This window comes from Cervus elaphus, chromosome 5 (genome assembly GCF_910594005.1).
Source record: "Cervus elaphus chromosome 5, mCerEla1.1, whole genome shotgun sequence".
NCBI classification, from domain to species: domain Eukaryota; kingdom Metazoa; phylum Chordata; class Mammalia; order Artiodactyla; family Cervidae; genus Cervus; species Cervus elaphus.
In genome coordinates this window covers 8,984,524-9,010,181 of record NC_057819.1, presented here as the reverse complement: position 1 = coordinate 9,010,181, position 25,658 = coordinate 8,984,524, and the positions used below count along the sequence as shown (strand labels likewise).

Here is a 25,658-nt window from a genome sequence, read left to right as displayed (position 1 = left end):
CAGAAAGATCCTCTGGGGAGGGCCTGGCAACCCACTCCAGTATTCTTGCCTGGAGAATCCCAGGGACAGAGGAGCCTGGCGGGCTACAGTCCACGGGGTTGCAAGTGTCGGACATGCTAAGTCTGGACTTAGCGACCAAACCACCACCACCGTGCGTATCCGTGCTGTCTACCCAAAGAGCAAGGTTTTTCCCCACTCCCTTAGAGGTACTGTCACTGCCTCGGAAAACACAGCAGGAGCTAGGTGGAAGCACACAGCTTCGCGCTGTACCTTGTGGGGGTCTTCCGGGTCCACCCAAGCCACCTGGAACATGTGCTTGATCTCCTCTGCCAGGCCGATACGGGCCCCACTGTTGGCCGCGAGGTAGACTTTGGGGATGCCCTCGGCCCGGGCCAGCTCGGACGCCCGCAGGTATAGAAGGTCTTCTCCGGGGCCGAAAGATCCGATATGGAAGGTGATGTCATTGCTGATGAAGATAATGTCACGCCCTTCTGGGTACTCGAGGGTTTTGAACCTCATTTTGAAGGCCACCATGCCCACCTGGAAAGGAGATGAGTACACAAGAAAACAGGTTTGCTTCTTCAGGGAGAAACAGTTTTTTAAGTTTGCTTTTTTTTTAATGTGAATCATTTTTAAAGTCTTTGCTGAATTTACGACAATATTGCTTCTGTTTTATATTTTGTTTTTTCGGCCACGAGACATGTGGGATCTTAGTCCCCCGACCAGGGATTGAACCTGCACCCCCTTCACTGGAAAGTGAAAGTGAAAGTCACTCAGTCGTGTCCAACTCTTTGCAAACCCATGGACTATACAGTCCATGGAATTCTCCAGGCCAGAATACTGGAGTGGGTAGCCATTCCCCTCCAAGGGATCTTCCCAACCCAGGGATCGAACCCAGGTCTCCTGCATTGCAGGCAGATTCTTTACCAACTGAGCTATCAGGGAAGCCCTTCCTTCACTGGAAGGCAAAGTCTTAACCACTCAACAGCCAGGGAAGTCCCTAGGGAGAAAATTTTTTAAAGGATGATTCCAGCCAGGAGCTGGGCTCTGTGGGTTTGCTTTTTTTTTTTTTTGTAATTTTATTGAGGTATAGTTGATCTACAATGTTGTGTTAATTTCTTCTGTAAAGCAAACTGACTCAGTTCTTTACCTCATTTCCTCCAGGAAGCCGGTTCATCTCTACCAGCTGGCCCTGCGGATCCAGCACAAGTTCAGTGTATGTCAGTATGTCTTTGGGGTATTTGTCCGGGGAGTGCCACATTTTAAAAAGAGCCTACAGAGAAGGAAGTAAAGAGAAAAATCTGAAGTTGCCAGTAAGGAAGTACATTTTCTAGGGCTGCCTTTCTTTCTTAATCACAAACTATTTAAAGCACGCAGCAAAAACATGCAGAAAAAATAAATACCCATGCATCTATCTTGCAGTTTTGTCAAATCATAATTTCTCCAAAGTTGCTTTAAGAATTTCTTAAAAAGAAATAATAGAAATGCAGTTGAAAAAAAAAAAAAAAGAAATGCAGTTGAAGCCCCTGGTGTGCCCCTTCCCATCCCATTCCCATCCGTCCTTCCCCCTGCTCCCCTCAGGTAACCATTATCATGAACTTGAAAGAAAGTGAAAGTTAGTCACATAGTCATGTCCAACTCTCTGTGATCCCATGGACATAGCCCACCTGCCTCCTCTGTCCATGCAATTTTCCAGGCAAGAGTACTGGAGTGGGTTGCCATTTCCTTCTCTAGGGGATCTTCCCAACCCGGGGTTCAAACCCAGGTCTCCTTCTTTGTAGGCAGATTCCAGCTGAGCCACTAGGGAAGCCCATCCTAATTTAGTGTCAGTCAAGTCCTCTGTATGTGTTTACGTTTTTATCTCATCATATGTGCAGACATTAAACATGTAACATTATTTTGCATGACTTCCATTTTAAATACATGATGTCACATCAGACATGGCCTTCTACAACTTATTTTTCCAACTCTCCAATACATTTGAGACATTTATCCATGTTGATAAATTTAGCTCTGGTTTATTCCTTTTCCCTGGTGTTCAGTTTTTTATGGTATGAATATGTCACAATTTATTTACTCATAATTTTTAGTAGAAACATTTAGATTTCCAATTCTATAGTATTACCAATAACGCTACAATGAACATTCCTATGGTCTTTTTACATGGGCATATACCTAGGAGTGGGACTGCTGGGTTATAGCGTATGTGAAACTTCAGTTTTACTGAATATTATCAAATTGCTTCACAGCAAGGATGTGTGTGAGCTCCTTCGCTCCATATATGGTCCACATTCGGTTTTGTCAAGTATTTTCATGTTCCCCATCTGCTGGGTGTGAAATTATACTGTGATTTTTTTTTTTTGCTCTCATGTTGATCTGTATTTCACTGATTGTCAGTTAGGTAAGCACCTTAGAATATGTTGATTGAAGTTTCTCTTACACAATACTGCTCTAATCTCTTGCCGGTAACAGACATCGAAACATATTCTCCCAAGCTGGGGTCTTTTTTTTAAAAGTTAATTTATTTATTTTAATTGGAGGCTAATTACAATATTGTGGTGGTTTTTGCCATGAATGTACATGTGTCCCCCGATCCTGAACTCCCCTCCCACCCCATCCCTCTGGGTTGTCCCAGAGCACCAGGTTTGGGTACCCCAACCTGGGATGTTTTTACATAAATAACTTTTAAATTTTAATGTTGTCAAATTTATGGGGCTTTCCTGTGCTTATGCTTTTAACTCACTCCGAGTGATTTTAATTTTCTTGAAATTTATTTTTGTATACCAGATGAGGTAGAAATAAAAATTTATTTTCCCAATTAGATAAAAATCTCTTTGTTAAAAAAAATAAATCTCTTTGTATCTTTTAGTGAGATGTATTCCCCTTCATTCACAATTCCATCTCTACATTCTGTCAAGGCTCTGCTTAGGAGTGGGTCTGATTCTAGACTCTATTCTGTTCTATTGGTCTATCTGTTTAGCTCCATTACAATAATATTATGATTACAGTAAGTACAGCTGCTTGGAAATAGTGACTTATTTTAAAGGATGGCTAAGACAAGTACTCCAGATTATTTTTTCAAAATTTCTTTTGCTATTAACAAACTTTTACTTTTCCTATGAACTTTTAAGTTGCACCCAAAACTCCAGAATTATACTGAATTTATTATGAGGGGAACTATTAACTTTACAATATTGAATCTTCCCATCATTCATAAGCATGATATACCTCTCTCTATTTAGGCTTAAAGTACTTCCATAAAGTTTCAAAATTTCCTCCGTAAAGGCCTTTTATGTTTTTTTAATTTATTCTTAGGGAAACTTTAGAGTTGATCTTAATATTGTAAACAGCATTTTTCCAATTAGATTCTAGAATTATTGCTTGTCTATGAGAGCACAATTAATTTTTGTATACTAATCTAGCTGGAGAAGGGAATGGCAATTCACTCCAATCTTGCCTGGAAAATCTCATGGACAGAGGGGCCTGGTGGGCTACAGTCCATGGGGTTGCACAGTCAGGCACGACTGAATGAGTAAGCATGCACTTGTATCTAGTAATCTTGCTATATTATCTTGCTGGTTCTTTAAATCCTCTTGGATTACTTGTATAGGCATTTTATCATCTACAAGAAACACCACTTTGCTTCTTTCTATTCTTGTATCTTTTATTTCTTTTTCTTATTTTAATGCATTGATCAAGAACTCCAATTTTTAAAAAACAGGTGGAATAGATGGAGTAATTCAATTTCACTAATGCTTATAATCTATATTTTCTATTTCTTCTTGAGTTAGTTTTGATAAGATGTACTTTCTGGGAAATTTTCCTTTCCATCTGTTTTCAAATTTATGGGTAGTCCACAGCACTCTTTCTTTATCTAAAAGAAAAGTGGATGGATTTATTTTTGATGTGTCTGTTTCTTATTCTTGTGGCCCATGATGTCCACAAGGCAGAAAGATACAGACAATAACATTCTTAATCATGAAAGTTTCCATTTATTAAAATAGCCTCTAGTGAATACTTAATATGTATTTCTTACTACAACCTTGGGAGGTAGGTACTAATAATATTCTCATTTTACAAAGGAGAAAAGAGAGGCCCCTAGAGGTGAAGGAGCTTACCTGGGAACACACAGGAAGCAAAGGACAGATTTGGGATTCAAGCCCAGGACTTCCTGACCCTAAATAGCAGCTTTTCCTACTGCCCCGCATCTCTCATGCTTAAAGTACACTGCTGCCTTCCTGTCTACAGCAGAAGTCCGCGGCCTCAGTTTCATGAACGTCACACACGAGGCCACAGAGAGGATGTACAAAGGCATCCTCGTCACCAATGCCAGTGTGTTCAGTCTCCTTGAAAGGCCCTTCTATGTAAAAAAATACAGGCATAGAAAACATACTTGAAGGAAATATCCTGTATATATTCTGTATCCAGTGTATACGTCAAAATTCATCAAAACATAAAAACATTTTTTTTTTTAAAATTCCTCAAAGGTAGTGACCCCATCCTCTTCCTCATGGTCCAGCCACCCTTAAAATGGTACCTGGTTTATAGCAGGTACTAAATATAAGAATTAACAAGACCAGGAGGAAATGGTAAACAATTTGTCTTTAGTATATGAAACTAGGAGTTATTTTTTATTCCTTCCCCTCTCCTTTGTTGTCCAAAGTTTCTATACTATATTCTTTTTATGACTGGGATGAAAATAAGTCTTATTTTAGGAAAATATACTACGAAGTCATTCCCAGTGATAGTTTCTTTTCGTTCACGAAGACTGTTTTTTAGAGTGAGGTCTTTAGAAAAGTAACTGAGGATGGAGGTTGTGGCTGCTGGTGGAGTCTCTAAAGGGGGACCCCGGGCGGTGCTGAGTCTCAGCCCCAGGACTTGCCTGCCTGAACATTTCTGGGAAGTCATACACATAGGTGGTACCCAGGGACTGGGCCTGGAATCGCTTGGCCTGAAGCAGATCCTTGGTGACGTACGGAGTGTTGATCAGCATCCCATGCTGGGGGCCTTGTTTGTTGCCAAAGGAATGAAACAAGATCTGGACCAGAAAGAGAGAAAAACAGAGAGTGAGGGAGGCAAGTCTCAGAGAACCACGCTCCTGCTCAATTTATTTCTTCCTGCTCCTCAGTGAAAATGCAAAGAGGGAATGCTACTCAGACATAAAAAAAAGAGCAAAATAATGCCATTGGCAGCAACATGGATGAACCTAGAGATTATCATACTAAGTGGAGTAAGTCAGAAAGGTACCCATGGGGGGGTGGGGAGGAGCCAAGATGGCGGAGGAGTAGGACGGGGAGACCACTTTCTCTCCTACAAATTCATCAAAAGAATAACTGAATGCAGAGCAAACCTCACAAAACAACTTCTGATCGCTAGCTGAGGTCATCAGGCGCCCAGAAAAGCAGACCACTGTCTTCGAAAGGAGGTAGGACAAAATATAAAAGATAAAAAGTGAGACAAAAGAGCTAAGGACGGAGACCCGGCCCGGGAAGGGAGTCTTAGGCGGCCTTGCTTGGGCTAGGGTCCGGGCCTGAGTGCCCTGAGGTCAATCGGAGGGAGCTTCTGTGAGGTGCCAACTTGAACTGTGGGAGACCAAAAGAGAGAAAATTAACGGGCCGGAACACACTGCCGGCCGTTCGCAGAACAAAGGGACGGAGAAAGTCCCAAGAAGAGGTCGCAGGCTGCAGACCCGCCCAGCCCCGCCGGAGGCAGGAGGCAGGGGGGAGGGGAAGGTCGCGGCGAGACACAGGGCGCAGGCACCCGACCGGCGCGGGCGGGGACTGGGGCTGGGGACGCGGAGGGCGGAAGGCGCGCACGCCGGACTGGCGCCGGCGGAAACTGAGACTGGGTCCGCTGAAGGGAGGGGGCGCGCCACACCTGGGGAGAGTGCGCCCACCAAGCCCCTCGCTGCCTGGACCGCTCTGACGGGGAAGGCACAGAGAGCAGGCGCAGCTTTTCCTTCCGCGCTTTTGTGTAACACCCGAGGGCTGGAACCTAGCGCAGCGCGGGGCGCGCTCCATATGGAACAGCCGGGAGCCTGAGCAGCGCAGACGGAGAAAGCAGCGTCAGCCCCGCCCCGCAGGGCCAGCCCCGCCCCGCAGCGCCAGCCCCTCCCCGCAGGGCCAGCCCCGCCCCACAGCGCCAGCCCATCCCCGCAGCGTCAGCCCCTCCCAGCAGCGCAACGGAACTAGCTAACTGAATAAGAGTCCACCTCCGCCCGCCTGTGTCAGGGCGGAAATGAGGCTCTGAAGAGACCGGCAAACAGAAGCCAAATAAACAAAGGGAACCGCTTCAGAAGGGACTGGTGCAACAGATTAAAATCCCTGTAGAAAACACCGACTTCACCGGAAGGGCCCTGTAGATATCGAGAAGTGTAAGCTGGAACGAGGAGCTATCTGAAACTGAGCCGAACCCACACTGACCGCAGCAGCTCCAGAGAAACTCCTAGATATATTTTTACTTTTTTTTTTCTAAGTAAGGAAAAAAAAAAAAATTTTTTTTTTCTTTTTATATTTTTTCTTTTTTATTTTGTCTCTTTTATTTTCCTTTAAAATTCCCTGTTACTCCCCCATTACTCCTTAACTTTCATTTACATAGATTTTTACGATTTTTTTAATTAGGGGGAAAAAAATTTTTTTTTTCTTTCTTTCTTTTTTTTTGTTTTTTTTTCTTTTTTTTCTTTTTCTTTTTTCTTCTTTTTTTTCCTTTCCGTTTTCTCTTTTATTTTCTATTTTTCTTTTTCTCTTATTTCTTTTAAAGTCCTCTAGTACTCCTCTACTACTCTTCATTTTCATTTTCACTACACTATAACCTTACCAAAAAAAAAAAAAAAAAAGAGAAGCCCTATCTTTAAACCGAAGATTATTCTCTCCCAATATTGACTCTCTGTTTTCTACCTCAGAACACCTCTATTTCCTCCTTTCCCCTTCTCTTCCCAATCCAATTCTGTGAATCCTTGTAGGTGTCTGAGATACGGAGAACACTCTGGGAACAGACAGCTGCGTAGATCTGTCTGTCTCCTCTTGAGTCCCCCTTTTTCTCCTCCTGCTCATCTCTATCTCCCTCCTCCCTTTTCTCCTGTTCATGTAACTCTGTGAACCTCTCTGGGTGTCCCTAACAGGGGAGAATCTTTTCGCCATTAACCTAGAAGTTTTATTATCAGTCCTGTATAGTTGGAGAAGTCCTGAGACTACAGGAAGAATAAAACTGAAATCCAGAGGCAGGAAACTTAAGCCCAAAACCTGAGAACACCAGAAAACTCCTGACTACATGGAACTTTAAGCAATAAGTGACCGTCCAAAAGCCTCCATACCTACACTGAAACCAACCACCACCCAAGAGCCAGTAAGTTTTAGAGCAAGACATACCCAAATTCTCCAGCAACACAGGAACATAGCCCCGAATGTCAACATACAGGCTGCCCAAGGTGACACCTAACACATAGACCCATCTCAAAACTCATTACTGGGCACTCCATTGCTCTCCAAAAAGAAGAAATCAAGTTCCACGCACCAGTACACTGACGCAAGCTTCCCTAACCGGGAAACCTTGACAAGCCAATCGTCTAACCCCACCCACTGGGTAAATCCTCCACAATAAAAAGGAACCACAGACCTCCAGAATACAGAAAGTCCACTCCAGACACAGCAATCTAAACAAGATGAAAAGGCAAAGAAATACCCAACAGGTAAAGGAACATGAAAAATGCCCACCAAGTCAAACAAAAGAGGAGGAGATAGGGAATCTACCTGAAAAAGAATTTAGAATAATGATAATAAAAATGATCCAAAATCTTGAAAACAAAATGGAGTTACAGATAAATAGCCTGGAGACAAAGATTGAAAAGATACAAGAATTGTTTAATAAAGACCTAGAAGAAATAAAAAAGAGTCAATTAAAAATGAACAATGCAATGAATGAGATCAAAAACACTTTGGAGGGAACCAAGAGTAGAATAACGGAGGCAGAAGATAGGATAAGTGAGGTAGAAGATAAAATGGTGGAAATAAATGAAGCAGAGAGGAAAAAAGAAAAAAGGATCAAAAGAAATGAGGACAACCTCAGGGACCTCTGGGACACTGTGAAACGCCCCAACATTCGAATCATAGGAGTTCCAGAAGAAGAAGACGAAAAGAAAGGCCATGAGAAAATACTCGAGGAGATAATAGCTGAAAACTTCCCTAAAATGGGGAAGGAAATAGCCACTCAAGTCCAAGAAACCCAGAGAGTCCCAAACAGGATAAACCCAAGGCGAAACACCCCAAGACACATATTAATCAAACTAACAAAGATCAAACACAAAGAACAAATATTAAAAGCAGCAAGGGAAAAACAACAAATAACACACAAAGGGATTCCCATAAGGATAACAGCTGACCTATCAATAGAAACCCTCCAGGCCAGAATGGAATGGCAGGACGTCCTGAAAGTAATGAAAGAGAATAACCTACAACCTAGATTACTGTATCCAGCAAGGATCTCATTCAGATATGAAGGAGAACTCAAAAGCTTTACAGATAAGCAAAAGCTGAGAGAATTCAGCACCACCAAACCAGCTCTTCAACAAATGCTAAAGGATCTTCTCTAGACAGGAAATGCAGAAAGGTTGTGTAAACGTGAACCCAAAACAACAAAGTAAATGGCAACGGGACCACACCTATCAATAATTACCTTAAATGTAAATGGGTTGAATGCCCCAACCAAAAGACAAAGATTGGCTGAATGGATACAAAAACAAGACCCCCATATATGCTGTCTACAAGAGACCCACCTCAAAACAAGAGACACATACAGACTAAAAGTGAAGGGCTGGAAAAAAATATTTCATGCAAATGGAGACAAAAAGAAAGCAGGAGTCGCAATACTCATATCAGATAAAATAGACTTTCAAATAAAAGCTGTGAAAAGAGACAAAGAAGGACACTACATAATGATCAAAGGATCAATCCGAGAAGAAGATATAACAATTATAAATATATATGCACCCAACATAGGAGCACCGCAATATGTACGGCAAACACTAACGAGTATGAAAGAGGAAATTAATAGTAACACAATAATAGTGGGAGACTTTAATACCCCACTCACAACTATGGATAGATCAACTAAACAGAAAATTAACAAGGAAACACAAACTTTAAATGACACAATGGACCAGCTAGACCTAATTGATATCTATAGGACATTTCACCCCAAAACAAGCAACTTCACCTTTTTCTCAAGTGCACACGGAACCTTCTCCAGAATAGATCACATCCTGGGCCATAAATCTAGTCTTGGAAAATTCAAAAAAATTGAAATCATTCCAGTCATCTTTTCTGACCACAGTGCAGTAAGATTAGATCTCAATTACAGGAAAAAAATTGTTAAAAATTCAAACACCTGGAGGCTAAATAACACGCTTCTGAATAACCAACAAATCATAGAAGAAATCAAAAAAGAAATCAAAATATGTATAGAAATGAATGAAAATGAAAACACAACAACCCAAAACCTATGGGACACTGTAAAAGCAGTGCTAAGGGGAAGGTTCATAGCATTACAGGCTTACATCAAGAAACAAGAAAAAAGCCAAATAAATAACCTAACTCTACACCTAAAGCAATTAGAGAAGGAAGAAATGAAGAACCCCAGGGTTAGCAGAAGGAAAGAAATCTTAAAAATTAAGGCAGAAATAAATGCAATAGAAACTAAAGAGACCATAGCAAAAATCAACAAAGCTAAAAGCTGGTTTTTTGAAAAAATAAACAAAATTGACAAACCATTAGCAAGACTCATTAAGAAACAAAGAGAGAAGAACCAAATTAACAAAATTAGAAATGAAAATGGAGAGATCACAACAGACAACACTGAAATACAAAGGATCATAAGAGACTACTACCAGAAGCTCTATGCCAATAAAATGGACAACTTGGATGAAATGGACAAATTCTTAGAAAAGTATAACTTTCCAAAACTGAACCAGGAAGAAATAGAAGATCTTAACAGACCCATCACAGGCAAGGAAATCGAAACTGTAATCAAAAATCTTCCAGCAAACAAAAGCCCAGGACCAGATGGCTTCACAGCTGAATTCTACCAAAAATTTAGAGAAGAGCTAACACCTACCTTACTCAAACTCTTCCAGAAAATTGCAGATGAAGGTAAACTTCCAAACTCATTCTATGAGGCCACCATCACCCTAATTCCAAAACCTGACAAAGATGCCACAAAAAAAGAAAACTACAGGCCAATATCACTGATGAACATAGATGCAAAAATCCTTAACAAAATTCTAGCAAACAGAATCCAACAACATATTAAAAAAATCATACACCACGACCAAGTGGGCTTTATCCCAGGAATGCAAGGATTCTTCAATATCCGCAAATCAATCAATGTAATACACCACATTAACAAATTGAAAGATAAAAACCATATGATTATCTCAATAGATGCAGAGAAAGCCTTTGACAAAATTCAACACTCATTTATGATTAAAACTCTCCAAAAAGCAGGAATAGAAGGAACATACCTCAACATAATAAAAGCTATATATGACAAAACCACAGCAAGCATCACCCTCAATGGTGAAAAATTGAAAGCATTTCCCCTGAAATCAGGAACAAGACAAGGGTGCCCACTCTCACCACTACTGTTCAACATAGTGTTGGAAGTTTTGGCCACAGCAATCAGAGCAGAAAAAGAAGTAAAAGGAATCCAGATAGGAAAAGAAGAAGTGAAACTCTCACTGTTTGCAGATGACATGATCCTCTATATAGAAAACCCTAAAGACTCTACCAGAAAATTACTAGAACTAATCAATGAATATAGTAAAGTTGCAGGATATAAAATTAACACACAGAAATCCCTTGCATTCCTATATACTAACAATGAAAAAACAGAAAGAGAAATTAAGGAAACAATACCATTCACCATTGCAACAAAAAGAATAAAATACTTAGGAGTATATCTACCTAAAGAAACAAAAGACCTATACATAGAAAACTATAAAACACTGATGAAAGAAATCAAAGAGGACACAAACAGATGGAGAAACATACCGTGTTCATGGATTGGAAGAATCAATATTGTCAAAATGGCTATTCTACCCAAAGCAATCTATAGATTCAATGCAATCCCTATCAAGCTACCAACGGTATTTTTCACAGAACTAGACCAAAGAATTTCACAATTTGTATGGAAATACAAAAAACCTCAAATAGCCAAAGTAATCTTGAAAAAGAAGAATGGAACTGGAGGAATCAACCTGCCTGACTTCAGACTCTACTACAAAGCCACAGTCATCAAGACAGTATGGTACTGGCACAAAGACAGAAATATAGACCAATGGAACAGAATAGAAAGCCCAGAGATAAATCCACAAACCTATGGACACCTTATCTTTGACAAAGGAGGCAAGGATATACAATGGAAAAAAGACAACCTCTTTAACAAGTGGTGCTGGGAAAACTGGTCAACCACTTGCAAAAGAATGAAACTAGAACACTTTCTAACACCATACACAAAAATAAACTCAAAATGGATTAAAGATCTAAATGTAAGACCAGAAACTATAAAACTCCTAGAGGAGAACATAGGCAAAACACTCTCTGACATAAATCACAGCAAGATCCTCTATGACCCACCTCCCAGAATATTGGAAATAAAAGCAAAAATAAACAAATGGGATCTAATGAAACTTAAAAGCTTTTGCACCAGAAAAGAAACTATAAGTAAGGTGAAAAGACAGCCCTCAGATTGGGAGAAAATAATAGCAAATGAAGAAACAGACAAAGGATTAATCTCAAAAATATACAAGCAACTCCTGCAGCTCAATTCCAGAAAAATAAATGACCCAATCAAAAAATGGGCCAGAGAACTAAACAGACATTTCTCCAAAGAAGACATACAGATGGCTAACAAACACATGAAAAGGTGCTCAACATCACTCATTATTAGAGAAATGCAAATCAAAACCACAATGAGGTACCATTACACACCAGTCAGGATGGCTGCTATCCAAAAGTCTACAAGCAATAAATGCTGGAGAGGGTGTGGAGAAAAGGGAACCCTCTTACACTGTTGGTGGGAATGCAAACTAGTACAGCCACTATGGAAAACAGTGTGGAGATTCCTTAAAAAACTGGAAATAGAACTGCCATATGACCCAGCAATACCACTTCTGGGCATACACACTGAGGAAACCAGATCTGAAAGAGACACATGCACCCCAATGTTCATCGCAGCACTGTTTATAATAGCCAGGACATGGAAGCAACCTAGATGCCCATCAGCAGATGAATGGATAAGGAAGCTGTGGTACATATACACCATGGAATTTTACTCAGCCGTCAAAAAGAATTCATTTGAACCAGTCCTAATGAGATGGATGAAACTGGAGCCCCTTATACAGAGTGAAGTAAGCCAGAAAGATAAAGAACATTACAGCATACTAACACATATATATGGAATTTAGAAAGATGGTAACGATAGCCCTATATGCAAAACAGAAAAAGAGACACAGAAATACAGAGCAGACTTTTGAACTCTGTGGGAGAAGGTGAGGGTGGGATGTTTCAAAAGAACAGCATGTATACTATCTATGGTGAAACAGATCACCAGCCCAGGTGGGATGCATGAGACAGGTGCTCCGGCCTGGTGCACTGGGAAGACCCAGAGGAGTCGGGTGGAGAGGGAGATGGGAGGGGGGATCGGGATGGGGAATAAGTGTAAATCTATGGCTGATTCATATCAATGTATGACAAAACCCACTGAAATGTTGTGAAGTAATTAGCCTCCAACTAATAAAAAAATTAAAAAAAAAAAAAAAAAGAAAGGTACCCATGGTATCACATCTATGTGGACTCTAACATATGACACAAATGAACTTTTCTGAAACAGACACAGACCCACGGACGCGGAGAAAAGGCTTGGGCCTCCACTCTGACTCGACTTCGGTGACCCAGCCCAGCCTTACGTTTCCAGATCTGGGGTCGGTCACTTCCTTGTAGAGGCTGATGTCCAGGTAGTAGCCTGACTCATTGGTGATGAAGAGGCGGATGGGGATGGCGCTGTCGGTGGTGGTCTGGCGGATGTTGATCTTGACCTCAGCCTGCAGCACGCGGAGCTTCCACAGCCGGCTGCCGTAGCGCATCACCATGGACCGCACTGACTCCTCGATCTGCCGCAAACCACAGCGGTTCAATTTCAGAACCTAAACTGCGCACACTCATAACAGTTCTAGCTCTGATGATGACAGAATGGTGAGATATACCGAATGCAAAATGCACTGCACGTATACAGCACAGTAATACATTGCGTGTATCACTGTTAGCTGATAAGAAGCAAAGGCATCTTTGACTTAACTCAGTACCTCACTCTGTCCTCACAACTTCCCAGAGAGGCTAGCATTTTTGTCCCCCACTGACAGAGGAGGAAACTCAGGCATTTTCTCTTCTGGGAATGACATGAACTGATGGAGCTGGGGAGTCAGCATGAGCCTCTGCACCCCCCACATGCCAAGCTGATGGACTGAAAGGACTTCTTTCATCCCAGAATCACCACCACAAACTCTGCCCGCTCGTGAGGAACCAGCCATGGAGGAACCAGCCGTGGAGGATGGTTGAGCCTCAGACCTCAGGTTCTCACTCCCCTCCCCCGCCCACAGGCAGCCCACAGCAGAGACTGGAACCAGGGAGAGGCCAAAACTGTGTTTTGCAGAGGACATTCTGGGCATCCATGTTTCCTGAAAAGTGAAGCATGCCTATGGAGGGGGAACATCCTTAGGGACAGTCCTCAGGGGGGTGGCTGGAATATGGCTCTAGAATTAATTGATGGAAGCTTTGTGCTCCACTTGCAGCAATCGAGGTTCAGACACACATGTATGCACCTTGCAACTTGGGTTGCAAACACCGGGAGACAATACCCCGAAGCAGGAGGGCCCCAGGGAAGGTGAACCCCCAGAGCCTGGTGAGAGCCCCGCCTGCCGAGGGGAGACCTTGGAGGGGTCCATGATGACGGTGGGCACGAAGTTGAGGAAGATGTGGTTGCAGTCGGTGCGCACGCTGGTGTTGTTGAACGCCACCTCCAGCTCGTCCATGGCCTCCAGGAGCAGTCGCTCGCCCTCATTCTGGAGGTACTCGAAGGATGCTTCCTGTCAAAGCGGGAGGGGGCAGCCGCTAAGGTCAGGGGTGCAGGGCTCAGAGAGTCAGAGAGAGGGGGGAATAGCCCTTCCTCCGAAAGGTGTGCCCGGTAAGACCCCAGAGCCCCACCACTGGAAGCAAAGGGCTGTCCAAGGCCGTCTCGTGTACACTGCACCTCTTTTATTTTCTGTGTTTTCTGCTGTGCTGACCCCAGAGGGGTCTTACAGTCTCTTCCAAGATATTGTAAACAACTCTCCCATGAGCCCGCTTTTCAGGCAAACCAACCAATCCAACCAATCCACAGTCCACACCCCACTACTCCTCATCAGGCTCACGCTCCAGGCTACTGTCCTCGGGCCCTATATCACCCCAGGGCCAGGCATCAGACAACTAGAGACAGCCCCTATGTTCAGAGCCTGCTGAAATCACTCAAGTCAGCCACTGCCAAGCCTGCCCACCTGCCTCACCTGGTCCTTCCTGCGAAACCCACAATAAAGGCCCCTGTCCACAAAGCCCCGCTCCCACGGCCTCCTGAGCAGCCCTTGCACTTCCCCACGTGGTCCCCATGATACAGAGTGCCCCCTCCCCTTGGGATCTGTGAGTGACAGACAAACCATCTTTTCAATGGCAACCATCTCCCGGTCTGTTGGCCTTCCCTGGGGGCTCAGCTGGTAAAGAATCTGCCCGCAGTGCAGGAGACCCGGGTTCGACCCCTGGGTTGGGAAGATCCCCTGGAGAAGGGAATGGCTGCCCATTCTAGTATTCTGGCTCGGAGAATTCCATGGACCATATAGTCCATGGGGTCACAAAGAGTCGGACATGACAGAGAGACTTGCACTTAACCCAGATAATCATAAAAGCTATTAGAACACCTGAGGCAGTAAAACACTGAGATTAGCTTAGCATTCATCCCTAGAGGATTCCTTAAAAAGGTTACATACATGTGATACCGCCACGCTGGGGAACTGCAGGGAGGAAATCATCTTCATTAACATAAAAGGAGGTCTACAGTAAAAACCAAGTCTTTACATGGTACGTACAGCCTGAGCTCCCATCTGTAACATTATACCTACAACCCAATTCCATGGAATGAGGCCGACAAAGGGTCACCAACAGGGCTGACCCCTGAGTGGCAGGATTCTGGGTTCTTTACCTTGATTTCTTTTTTTGCATTGTCAGGCAGATTCTTTACCACTGAGCCACCAGAGAAGCCACTGATTTCTTTTTTTTTTGGCCAAGCCACATAGCATGTAGGATCTTAGTTTCCCAACCAGAGATCAAACCTGTGCCCTGTGCATTGGAAGCAGAGTCATAACCACTGAACCACCAGGGAAGTCCTTCCTTGATTTTTGGAAGTATTTTCAGTATTGTTTGCAATCTTCACAGGATATTTGTGAATTACTTTTGTAAATGCAAGAAACAATGGGACATGATGACACACTCAATCAGCAAATTCAAAAAAATCCCCTTAACAAACCAGGATCTTTCTTTTCTATCTTCCTGATTCTCTCATGCAGACACCTCTCTCTGACGGAAGAAAGAATCAGCATGTTACCCCGTGAAAAGAAGCCACTATCTACCTCCTGTCCCCTCTAGACTGGACTGTCGGTCACAAGACCAGGGCTGTGGGTGCCCCGTTCACCCTGTGGTCCCCGCATGCAGCCCAGACCCTGCCCCGAGTGGGACTCAGCCCCGGTGGGACCGGCCCCCGAGGGACAAGCTCAGGGGGAGACCCAAGCACCCGCTGACATCGACCTTGGTGATCAGGTCCGAATGCCTGATGATGACCCGGATGAAGAACCTGTGGTCCGTGACCTCTGCGCCCTCCTTCACTCTGGCAGCGCCCAGGTACAGGTGCATCTTGTGGTTGGCGCAGGGCAAGGCAGTCACGTCGAAGTTTCGCAACCGGCTGAGCTCCAGCTGGAAGGCCAGGGCCGGCTCCAAGTGACGGTAGATGCGATCTTCTGCAAACTGCGGGCCGACCGGGGAGAGAAAACAGACAGACACACAGACACATGTGGAGCTGGACACTGAGGTGGAGTGCCCGCTTGATCCATGCCCTGCCCTACACGCCTCCTGGTGCTGCGGGTTTAGTGCTCAGGAATGAGGCAGTCATGGTGTCTTCTGACCGTGAACTCAAGAGATTGGAGATTAGAGATTTTGTGAAGGTCCAGCCGAGAGGAAGGTCCACGAGCATGCAGTCTTGTGCTGATACAAGTCTCTCAGCCCTGGGGGAGCCCAGTTAGTCCCCAGCACCTGCCAGCCCGCCAGGCTGTTTTCTATGAGCCACGACACAGAGTACTTCTCGAGAAGTCCCTAAGCCCTGGTTTCCTTGCGGAGATGGGTCCCTAGAAGGAAGTGACTGATGATGCTAGAGTTTTAACTGAAGATGCTAAAGGAAGGATGGGTCTTAAGTAGTAAAGTGAGGCTCTGGATAGATTAAAATACTGTTTGCTGGAGGCTGGGTCTGTGCTGGGAACAAGACCGCCTGTTCTAGAACAGCGATGAGCAAACTTTTTCTCAAAAGGCCAGAGAACAGATGGAGTATACAGTTGGTCACAACCACAGTCTGACTCCTGAATCCATGAGTTCTGCATCTGTGGATAAGACCAATCACAGAGATTCCATCTGTGGTTGGGTGAATCCACTGTGGAAATTGCAGACATGGAGGGCTGACTGTACTCGATTCTGCCTGATTCTACTGCTGGAGTCAGAAAGCCATCAGAGGCAGAAAGAGATTAATGAGTATGACCTGTGTCCCAATCAAAACTTTGGTTATAAAAACAGGGGGCTGGGGAATTTTCTGGCGGTCCAGTGGTTGAGACTCTGTGCTTCCATTGCAGGGGGCCTGGGTTCGTTTCCTGGTCAGGGAACTAGGATTCCACAAGCCATGTGTGGCATGGCCAAAAAAACAAAACAAAAACCAACCTATCAACCCCTAAAAAACAGGGAGCCAGCCTGCAAGCCATAGTTTGCAAACCACTGTTCTAGAAGAATATAAGCAAAAAAGGTTGGGAGACCTGTCTTACAGAGTTATAGCAGCAAGTATAAAAATTCTCCAGGTGAGACAGAAACGTGTATAGCAAAGGCTGAAAGGGTGGGAAACGTGAGGTCTGAGGCCCACAAACAAACACGGGGCTCTCACTGGAAATACCAGCCCAGAGGAAGGATGGAATCTGCACTTAAGTTGCACTTCTAGAATACAGGGATCATAAGGACTGGGAACAATAGTCTTCCTGAATATCAAAGGTCCCAGGGAAGAGAGAACCACTTCATTGCTCTTCACCATACCTCATCTCTTGCTCTGAATGTGAAAAACTTGGGAAATTCTTTCTGCAAAAAAAGACGTATGAAAGACAACTAAGTCAAGCAAGATTCATTTAAATATTTATAGACTTGTTTTACAATTTTTAAGCATTACCCAGTCCACTGCTAGAACAAATCATTTGGAAAGCCATCTCTCCTCTAGCTATTGATCTTTCCCACCCCAACCTACAGAACAAACTTCAAATAAATGGCACAGATTCTTGAAGAATGTGAAGAACTCAAATGCGCTGAGCATTGGACTGACCTCTTGGGCAATCAGGAATGTGATTCTTCGGAGTCCACACTCCCTAAGGATGTTTTTCTGCATTAAAAAAACAAACATACAATGGGATCATATTGGTCACACAAAGGAATGAAGTCCTGATACATGTTACTACTACCTGGATGAAGCTTGAAAACACGCCGAGTAAAAGAGGCCAGTCCCCAAAGGCCTCACATTGTATGAATTTCCACTTAGTTCATTGATAGGAAACACCCAGAATGAGCAAATTTACAGACAGAAAGTAGAGTGGTTCCCGAGGGCAGGGGAAAGGGTGTTGGGTTGAGGGAAAATGGGGTGACTGCTAATGGGTATAGGGTATTTTGGTGGGGGTGGTAAAAATGTTCTAAAATATAATGATCATAATGATGGTTACACAACTCTATGAATATATTAGTAGTCTCTCCTTATTGACCAGGGATATGATCCAGGGTCCCCAGTGGATGAATGGAACCATGGATAATATCAAACCCTATATATACTAGGCTGGTTTTTTTTTTTTCTATACATGCCTACAATAAAGTTTAATTTACAAATTAGGTACTGTAGCCCACCAGGTTCTTCTGTCCATGGAATTCTCCAGGCAAGAATACTGGAGTGGGTTGCCATTCCCTTCTCCAGGGAATCTTCCTGAACCAGGGATCAATCCTGGGTCTTCTGTACTGTAGGCAGATTCTTTACCATCTGAGCCACCAGGAAAGCCCACAATAGGACATTAACCACATAGAAAAATTATAGCCATTTACTGTAATAAAAGTTGTTTGATTGTGGGCTCTCAAAATATTTTCTTGTAGTTTAATACCTTTTCTGTCTTAACTAAGCAGTTATCACTCACTGCGGCCATAATGTTCGCAGTTTAAGGGTACATTTCTTTTTTCCTCCTTCACAATTTCATGGCTAGAAGAATCAGTCTTACTGTAGATCTTAGCAACTCATGTGTTTTTTTCCCTGCCTTATTAAGTCAAGAACTTTCACCTTTTCATTTAAGGGAAGCACCCTATGGCTTCTCTTCGGCATATCTGAATTGCCGACATCGCTACCCTTGCACTTTGGGGCATAATTAGGTAAAATACGGGTGACTGAACATAACTACTGCAAAACCATGACAACTGATGGGATGACCCAGCCACCTGCTATGTGACAAACGGCGGATGCGCTGGACAAAGGGATGAGCCGCATCTGAGTCAGACCAAGCAGGGTGGTGCAGTACTTCCTCAGAGCAACTCAGAATGGCACATGACTTAACACTGACAAATTGCTTATTTCTGGCATTTCCCATTTAATGTTTTTGGACTACAGTTAGCCATGGGAAACTGAAACTAAGGAAAACCAAACTGCAGAAAAGAGGACCAAGGTACTCTTGGTACCAAGGTACCAAGAAGCATTGAACTGTATACTTTAAATGGAGGAATGGTATGGTACATGAATTACATTCAATACAGCTATTAAAATATATATACACACACATTATTATACATGACAACACATGTTTATAAAACCAACCCAGTTATTAGCATACATGGTTGTTAATGTTAGTGACCATTTTAAAATTGGGAGTTTTGGACTCCCCTGGTGGCCCAGCAGTAAAGAATCCATCTGCCAATGCAGGGTACACGGATTTGATGCCTGGTTGGGGAAGATCTCACACACCGCAGAGCAACTAAGCCTGTGTGCCCCAACTACTGAAGCCTTCACGCCCTTGAGCCTGTGCTCCGTGATAAGAAAAGCCACTGCAACAAGAAGCCCAAGCACCACAGCTAGAGAGCTGCCCCCGCTGTCCACAGATAGAGAAAGCCCACTTATGGCAACAAAGACCCCGTGTAACCAAAAACAAATAAATAAATCGTGAGTTTTCTGGCTTATCCCAATGAAAACATTGCCCTAAATTCCAAAACTATTTACTGACTGTGTCATCCACATAAGGTAGTGTATACACTGTGTCATCTTATTACGGCAACTCCCAGGGAGAGAGAAATGCCACCCCCGTGTTACTGGGGGGAGAAGCCGAAGTTCTGGCCTGTTCAGCCTCCTCTGCCCAAGGTCACTGGCAAAGCAGAGCCAGCGTGGGCAGCCAGGCCTGAGACTCTGAAGCTCTTAAGAGAACTCGGGCACATGGACACCTCCCCAAGACAGCCCTCCTCCTTCTCAGGGAACCAGAACCAGAGGCTGCCCAGCGTACCTTGGACTGCACAAATGTTCGGAAAATGGGCACCAGCTGCTCATCCTCCTGGTGGTCCGCGTACTGGAGGGCCACGTTCAGGATGTGGATCGGCTCCTCTCGGAGGCTCTGGGACAGAAAACCAAGGGGGGGGGGGCGCCAAGAAAACCAAGTAGAAGGGCCCGGGGCCCCAGCCCGCCCCTGCCCGGCTGGCTCCCTGCTCAGACACTCACCTTGGTGTCGTCCTCGGAGTATAAGGAATCCCGGGCCTTGCTGAAGAGCGGGGTGTCCTTGGGCACGTTGGTGAAGCAGGAGACGACCTCATCAAAGTTCCTGGGGTGCGGGCAGAGAGGGAGGGCTCAGGGGCCGCTGCCCCACGAGGTCGTGGGTCAGACCCAGACCCTCCCTCCTTCCCAACCACCAGGCTGCAAGCTCATCCAAGTCTGTGCAGAGCTCCTGTGGTTCCTGACTAGGTCCGAGGTACTGGTGATGGGGTCTTTCCCCAAAACAAGAATGAGCCTATGTGGTTTGAGATGGTGAGTAAAAGAAAGGGTCCCGATACTTTGGGGGCATGGCTGGGGTCCCCTTTTTACTGGCTGGGAGACTCCTGCAAGCTCATCTCACTTCTCTGAGTCAACTGAGGATAACAAAAGTAACCCCTACACCTCCCAAGGCTGTTGTGAAGATACGAGATAATCTAAGCACGATGCATAATATACAGGGGCAGGCTGAGAAGGGCAATGGAGACTTCCCTGGTGGGCCGGTGGTTAAGAATCCGCCTTGCAGGGGACGCGGGTTTGATCCCTGGTCAGGGAACTAGGATCTCACACGTTGTGGAGCCCACGCATCACAATATTGAGCCTGTGTCCCACAACTAGCGAGTCCGTGTGCTGCAACCTAAGACCCTGCGTGACGCACCTAAGACCCGAGACAGTTGGATACGTACATAAATATTTTTAAAAAGGGCCATGATACTGACATTTTTGAGCATGTTATCTACATACTAACAACTGTTTACATACAATATTTTTAATGAATTATCTCATTTAACATACATGGTGACCCTATGAGGTAAGTCGTTCTCTTGTGCCCCTTATACAGATGAGAAAACAAAGGTACTGAGAGAAATCATTTGTTCAGAGTCTTAGAGTCAAGAGGCAGGGTGTGACAGTATTCAAAAGCAGGAGGCGCTGACATGAAAGCTCACACTTTTGATGCTATATTGTTCTATTATTATTATTAACTCACTGTGCCGTGTGTCTAGGGCACCCCCACCTGTGTGCAATGAACAGGGGTTCAGGAGAAGCTCGCTCAAGCCCTGTGGTTGGGGTGTTCTGGGGAGACTGAACCCCGCTGGGTACCTGACGAAATCTTCGAATCTCTGGAAGGCGACCATCGCCCCCATTCGCTGGGACTTGGGGGAGAAGCCACTGTCCATGAAGAGCTCCGTGCTGTGTCTCAGCAGTTCCGGGTTGGTGACACTGATGGGCACGGTCATCCTGCAGGGGGGGTGGGAGGTGGGGGGTGAGGTAGCCGCCTGCAGATCTGGCCCCAAAAGCTGTTCCTGCCCTGGAAGCTTCGGTGAGCCAGCCCCGCATCAGAGTCTTCTGAAAGAGGGGGGCTTAGAATCGGAGGTGGAAAGCGGGAGAGATCCCCCTCTGGCCATGCACAGAGCACCAGGGGCCTGGCCCTCAGTCCTGCTGGTCTCTCACCTGACCTCCCCTATGGTCACAATGCACCTGGTTCTACAGACACAGGTGTGGAGGGTCCAGTCAGGCTCTGCTGGGGGGGCAGGAGGTGAGATGTCACCCCTGTGACCTTCCCAGAGGCCTGGGAGAGCAGGGCCGTGGGGCAGCTGAGGCCACAGGTCCCAGGTAAGCTCCTGGCCCTTCTAGTCAACAGCAACAGCGAGGGCCTGAGATGGTCAAGGAAGCCCTCCAGGGTCCTCAGTGCCTCCCTGGCTGATAATAATGCCATGCGCCTATACATACTAAGGGTCACAACCATGACCGGGGCACTCATGTAGGTTCTTCCCAGAAACAAAGTGTGGGTGACCACCCTAGCCTTCTTTCCTAACAGCGCTGAACTGCTGCAACAAAGAACTCCAGAGGCAAAGAATTCTGGGACTTCCCTGGTGGTCCAGTGGCTAAGACTCTGTGCTCCCAAGGCACGGGGCCTGGGTTCGATCCCTCGTCAGGGAACTGGATGCCACATGCCACAACTAAGAGTGTGCATGCCACGACTAAAGACCCCACATGCTACAACGAAGACTGAAGCTCTCTTGTGCCGCAACTAAGACCCAGTGCAGCCAAATAAATACACAAACAAAGGCAAAGACTGCCTCCTCAGGGGGGGACAAGTTCCAAAGTTCTTATACCACATCTCTCACAGATCCCAAAATGATCCCAGTCCCCTAGTCAGTCCCCTTTTCTCTAAACTGGGCAAAGCTGACAATCTCTATTTTGTGGGATGGAGAATAAAGCTGAATAAAGTAGTGTGTGGAAGCACTTAGCATAGGGCCCAACACACGTCATCCCATCGGACAGTAATAACAGTATCTGTCACAATCATCGAAGGGATCCTCAATATTCATCAACTTTCTGTGTGCTGGGCATGGACCTAAATGCTGTCTGTGCCTCATTCTTCATTAGGGTCTTGGACAACTCTGTCCAGGAGAACTTTCTGTGGTGATGGAATGTTCTAGAACCACAATGTCCAATATGGCAGCCACAAGTCACACATGAGCTGGTGTGACTGAGGACCTGAATTTTTTATTTAGTTTTGATGTATTTTAATTTCAATATCCCATAGGTAGCGGCTACCAGCCCAGACAGTGCAGAGTTAGGAGGAAGGCACGGGGTTATCTCCACACTACAGAAGAGAGAATGGAGGTGTGGAGAGATGCCAGGCTGGGGAATGGCGTGCCTAATGTCTCCCGAGTGGTTTCCAGACATCCCTGCTGGGTCCCTCCAGAGACAGGACTACGGTGGTCTGGGAGAAAAGAAACATAAGCCACCCCCTTCCCCAGGTCGGTATACCGGTTTGGGTGAGAGGAGGGCAGCATGAACTGGAATTCCACCACGCAGGTGCCATCCGGGAACTGGCGGTGCTGCAGGCTGGTTAGCTCATAGGCAATGTAGCCCCTTCGCACATAAACCTAATGAAACAGAAGCACAGACTGCACCTGAGAAAACCCAGATTGGCGGGTCCCAGAAACAAGCCCGAAATATGATCCCTAAAGCAGTGAAGAGTAAATGTGCTCACTCTTCAGGATGCTACCTTCTCTGCAAAAGACCAGATGGTAAATATTTTAGGTTTCTGTGGAATATATCATCTTTATCACAAATCACAACTACTCAATTCTGCTACTGTAGGGACTTCCCTGATGGTCCAGTGGTAAAGACTCTGACGGAGCTCTCACTATAGGAGGCACGAATTTGTGCCATGGACAACATGTAGATGTGTGGGTGGGGCTGTGTTTCAATAAAACTTTATTTACAAAACTGGGCAAGGGGCCAGGTGTGATCCACAGACTATAGTTTGCTGACTCTTGCTCTAGAGTAATGCTGTCCAATAGAAATATAACACAGGCCATGGAGGCAGTTTTGAATTAATTTGAGATTTTCTAGTAGACACTTAAAAGGAACAGGTAAAGATGATTTTAATAACATACCTTATTTCATCCCCAACACCTAAAATATTATCATTTCAACATGCAATTAATTTTTTAAAAATTGAGATATTTTCCATTCTTTTTCCATACTAAGTCTTTGGAATCCACTGTGTATCCTACACTTCGAGCACAGCTTCAATCAGACCGGCCACATCCTAAGCCACACGTGGCCAGCGGCTGCCATATTGAATGGCATGGTTCTGGAGACTAAGCATTGGGAATTTTTTAACTGGATAGGGAATCTGGGGATTAACTGCTATCCTTTGAAATTCCTGCTTGCAAGGCTGGCCCTTGGCTAGCATGTGAGAACTTGGATGTGGGGAGGGTTCCCACCATTCCTAGATAAGGATGGTTGGCCTTGCATTAACCAAGCAAACAGTATGACTTATGCTGAGCATATGCTTTCTTCCTGGGAGTTTGGAATTTTGGTATGTGCCAAGCAGAAGGTGTTTATGTGGCCAGACCCAATAAAATTCTGGACACTCAGTCTCTAATGAGCTTCCCTGGTAGACAACTTTCACATGTTGCCATAATTCATTGCTCAAGGAACTAAAAGTTTAGATGAAGTGCCTTGGACCTGGCCCTTGGGGGGTTAGTATTTAACTATGCCTGGCCCAGAGGAGGCTGGAATAACACACAAGGTATCTGGGGTTACCAGCAAGAACTGTGGACTAAGACAGTGAAGTGAAAGTCACTCAGTCATGTCCAGCTCTTTGTGACCCCATGGACTACACAGTCCGTGGAATTCTCCAGGCCAGAATACAGGAGTGGGTAGCCCTTCGCTTCTCCAGGGGATCTTCCCAACCCAGCGATTGAACCCAGGTCTCCCGCATTACAGGTGGATTCTTTACCAGCTGAGCCACAGGGGAAGCCCAACAATACTGGAGTGGGTTGCCTATCCCTTTTCCAGTGGATCCGCCCGATTCAGGAATCAAACTGGGGTCTCCTGCATTGCAGGTAGATTCTTTACCAACTGAGCTATTGGACCAAGATAGACTTGATATAAATCCTGGCTCTGTCACTTCTTAGCTGTGTGACCTTGAGCAAGTTGCTTCACCTCTCTGAGCCTCCATTCCCTTTTCCATGAGATGGGTGTAAGTAAAAAGACCTACCTTGGAGAGAAAACACTGAGACCATGTTTGCCAGGCACATGGCCCAGGGTCAGGCATGTGGAGTGCAGGCAGCGGATGCCAGGACCGGCACTGGTCAGTACTGAAGCTGTTCCAGGGACCTCTCACTTACTTACCTCCAAGGATGCCATGCAAACCACTTTGTTAGCGTGGTAGAAGAAAGTGGGCAGCACATCAAAGATGGTTGTTTCTGAGAGTATTAACTTCTACAGGAAATGGAAAGGGAAATAAAGAAGGGAAGGGGAACGTTAACAAGTTCCAACCAGCAGTCAGAGAAGGGGAGGGATAGTGGCAGGGAAGAGAGGTTGGTTGTGTTGTTATCACAAAATGCTGCCCAGGCCCTAGGCCCGTGAGATCTGAATGTGCAGGCAGTTCTAGGGTGACTGTTCCCAGGGCTCCCAGCTCTAGACAAGGAGGGGTGCCTGGAAGCTTGTGAATGAGGCAGATTTAGGGGGTGAGGAGGGGGCCCTGGGAAAATGAAGCCAAGACCCAGTCACGTGAGTGCTCGCAGCTTCCAATAAGCTCTATCACACATGGAGTTTTAACATCATGCCTCCGGAGAGAGCCTTGCTGCCTTCCATCCATCCTGCAGGACCCAACCTCTCCCAGAGCTGCCCCTGGGTCCCCTCGCGCAGCCCTGGCCACGCTGAACTAAACCACGGGTGCTGGTGATTGTGCTCTGCACCCGAGCGCCAGCCCATGAGGGCAGGGAGAGCCCTCTTGCCCACCCCCAGGCCCCACCTGGGCCATAGCGTGTGCTCTGTGCAACGTGGAAGGATGCAGACGGCCTCACCTTGAGGTTTTCCGGGCAGAACTGGTGGCCGTACATGTCGATGGCAGACAGGAAAATGGACTCCACTTGGTTGTGCCTTAGCTCGTAGGAGGGGAGGTGGGAGGCGATCAGGACCTGCGGGGGAGGAGGGGATGGAGGGGCTGGGGTGAGCCATCCTCGCAGGGAAGACGCCAAGGGTCGGTCCTGCAGCAGAGG

General features: G+C 45.4%; 1 protein-coding gene across 1 annotated transcript in view; it reads right to left on the bottom strand.

Moving 5' to 3' along the window:
• ACACB (acetyl-CoA carboxylase beta) overlaps positions 1 to 25,658 on the bottom strand; it is a 120,686-nt gene that overhangs the window by 22,195 nt on the left and 72,833 nt on the right. Inside the window, exons 26-39 of the mRNA XM_043901552.1 lie at positions 25,464 to 25,577; positions 24,787 to 24,876; positions 22,906 to 23,024; positions 21,229 to 21,366; positions 20,101 to 20,200; positions 19,889 to 19,996; positions 17,695 to 17,751; positions 17,415 to 17,456; positions 15,879 to 16,094; positions 13,979 to 14,134; positions 12,959 to 13,162; positions 4,883 to 5,038; positions 1,151 to 1,273; positions 271 to 540 (exon numbers count right to left, since the gene is read on the bottom strand). Coding sequence (XP_043757487.1) covers positions 271 to 540; positions 1,151 to 1,273; positions 4,883 to 5,038; positions 12,959 to 13,162; positions 13,979 to 14,134; positions 15,879 to 16,094; positions 17,415 to 17,456; positions 17,695 to 17,751; positions 19,889 to 19,996; positions 20,101 to 20,200; positions 21,229 to 21,366; positions 22,906 to 23,024; positions 24,787 to 24,876; positions 25,464 to 25,577 — 1,893 coding nt within the window. The remainder of the gene's footprint in view (positions 1 to 270; positions 541 to 1,150; positions 1,274 to 4,882; positions 5,039 to 12,958; positions 13,163 to 13,978; positions 14,135 to 15,878; positions 16,095 to 17,414; positions 17,457 to 17,694; positions 17,752 to 19,888; positions 19,997 to 20,100; positions 20,201 to 21,228; positions 21,367 to 22,905; positions 23,025 to 24,786; positions 24,877 to 25,463; positions 25,578 to 25,658) is intronic.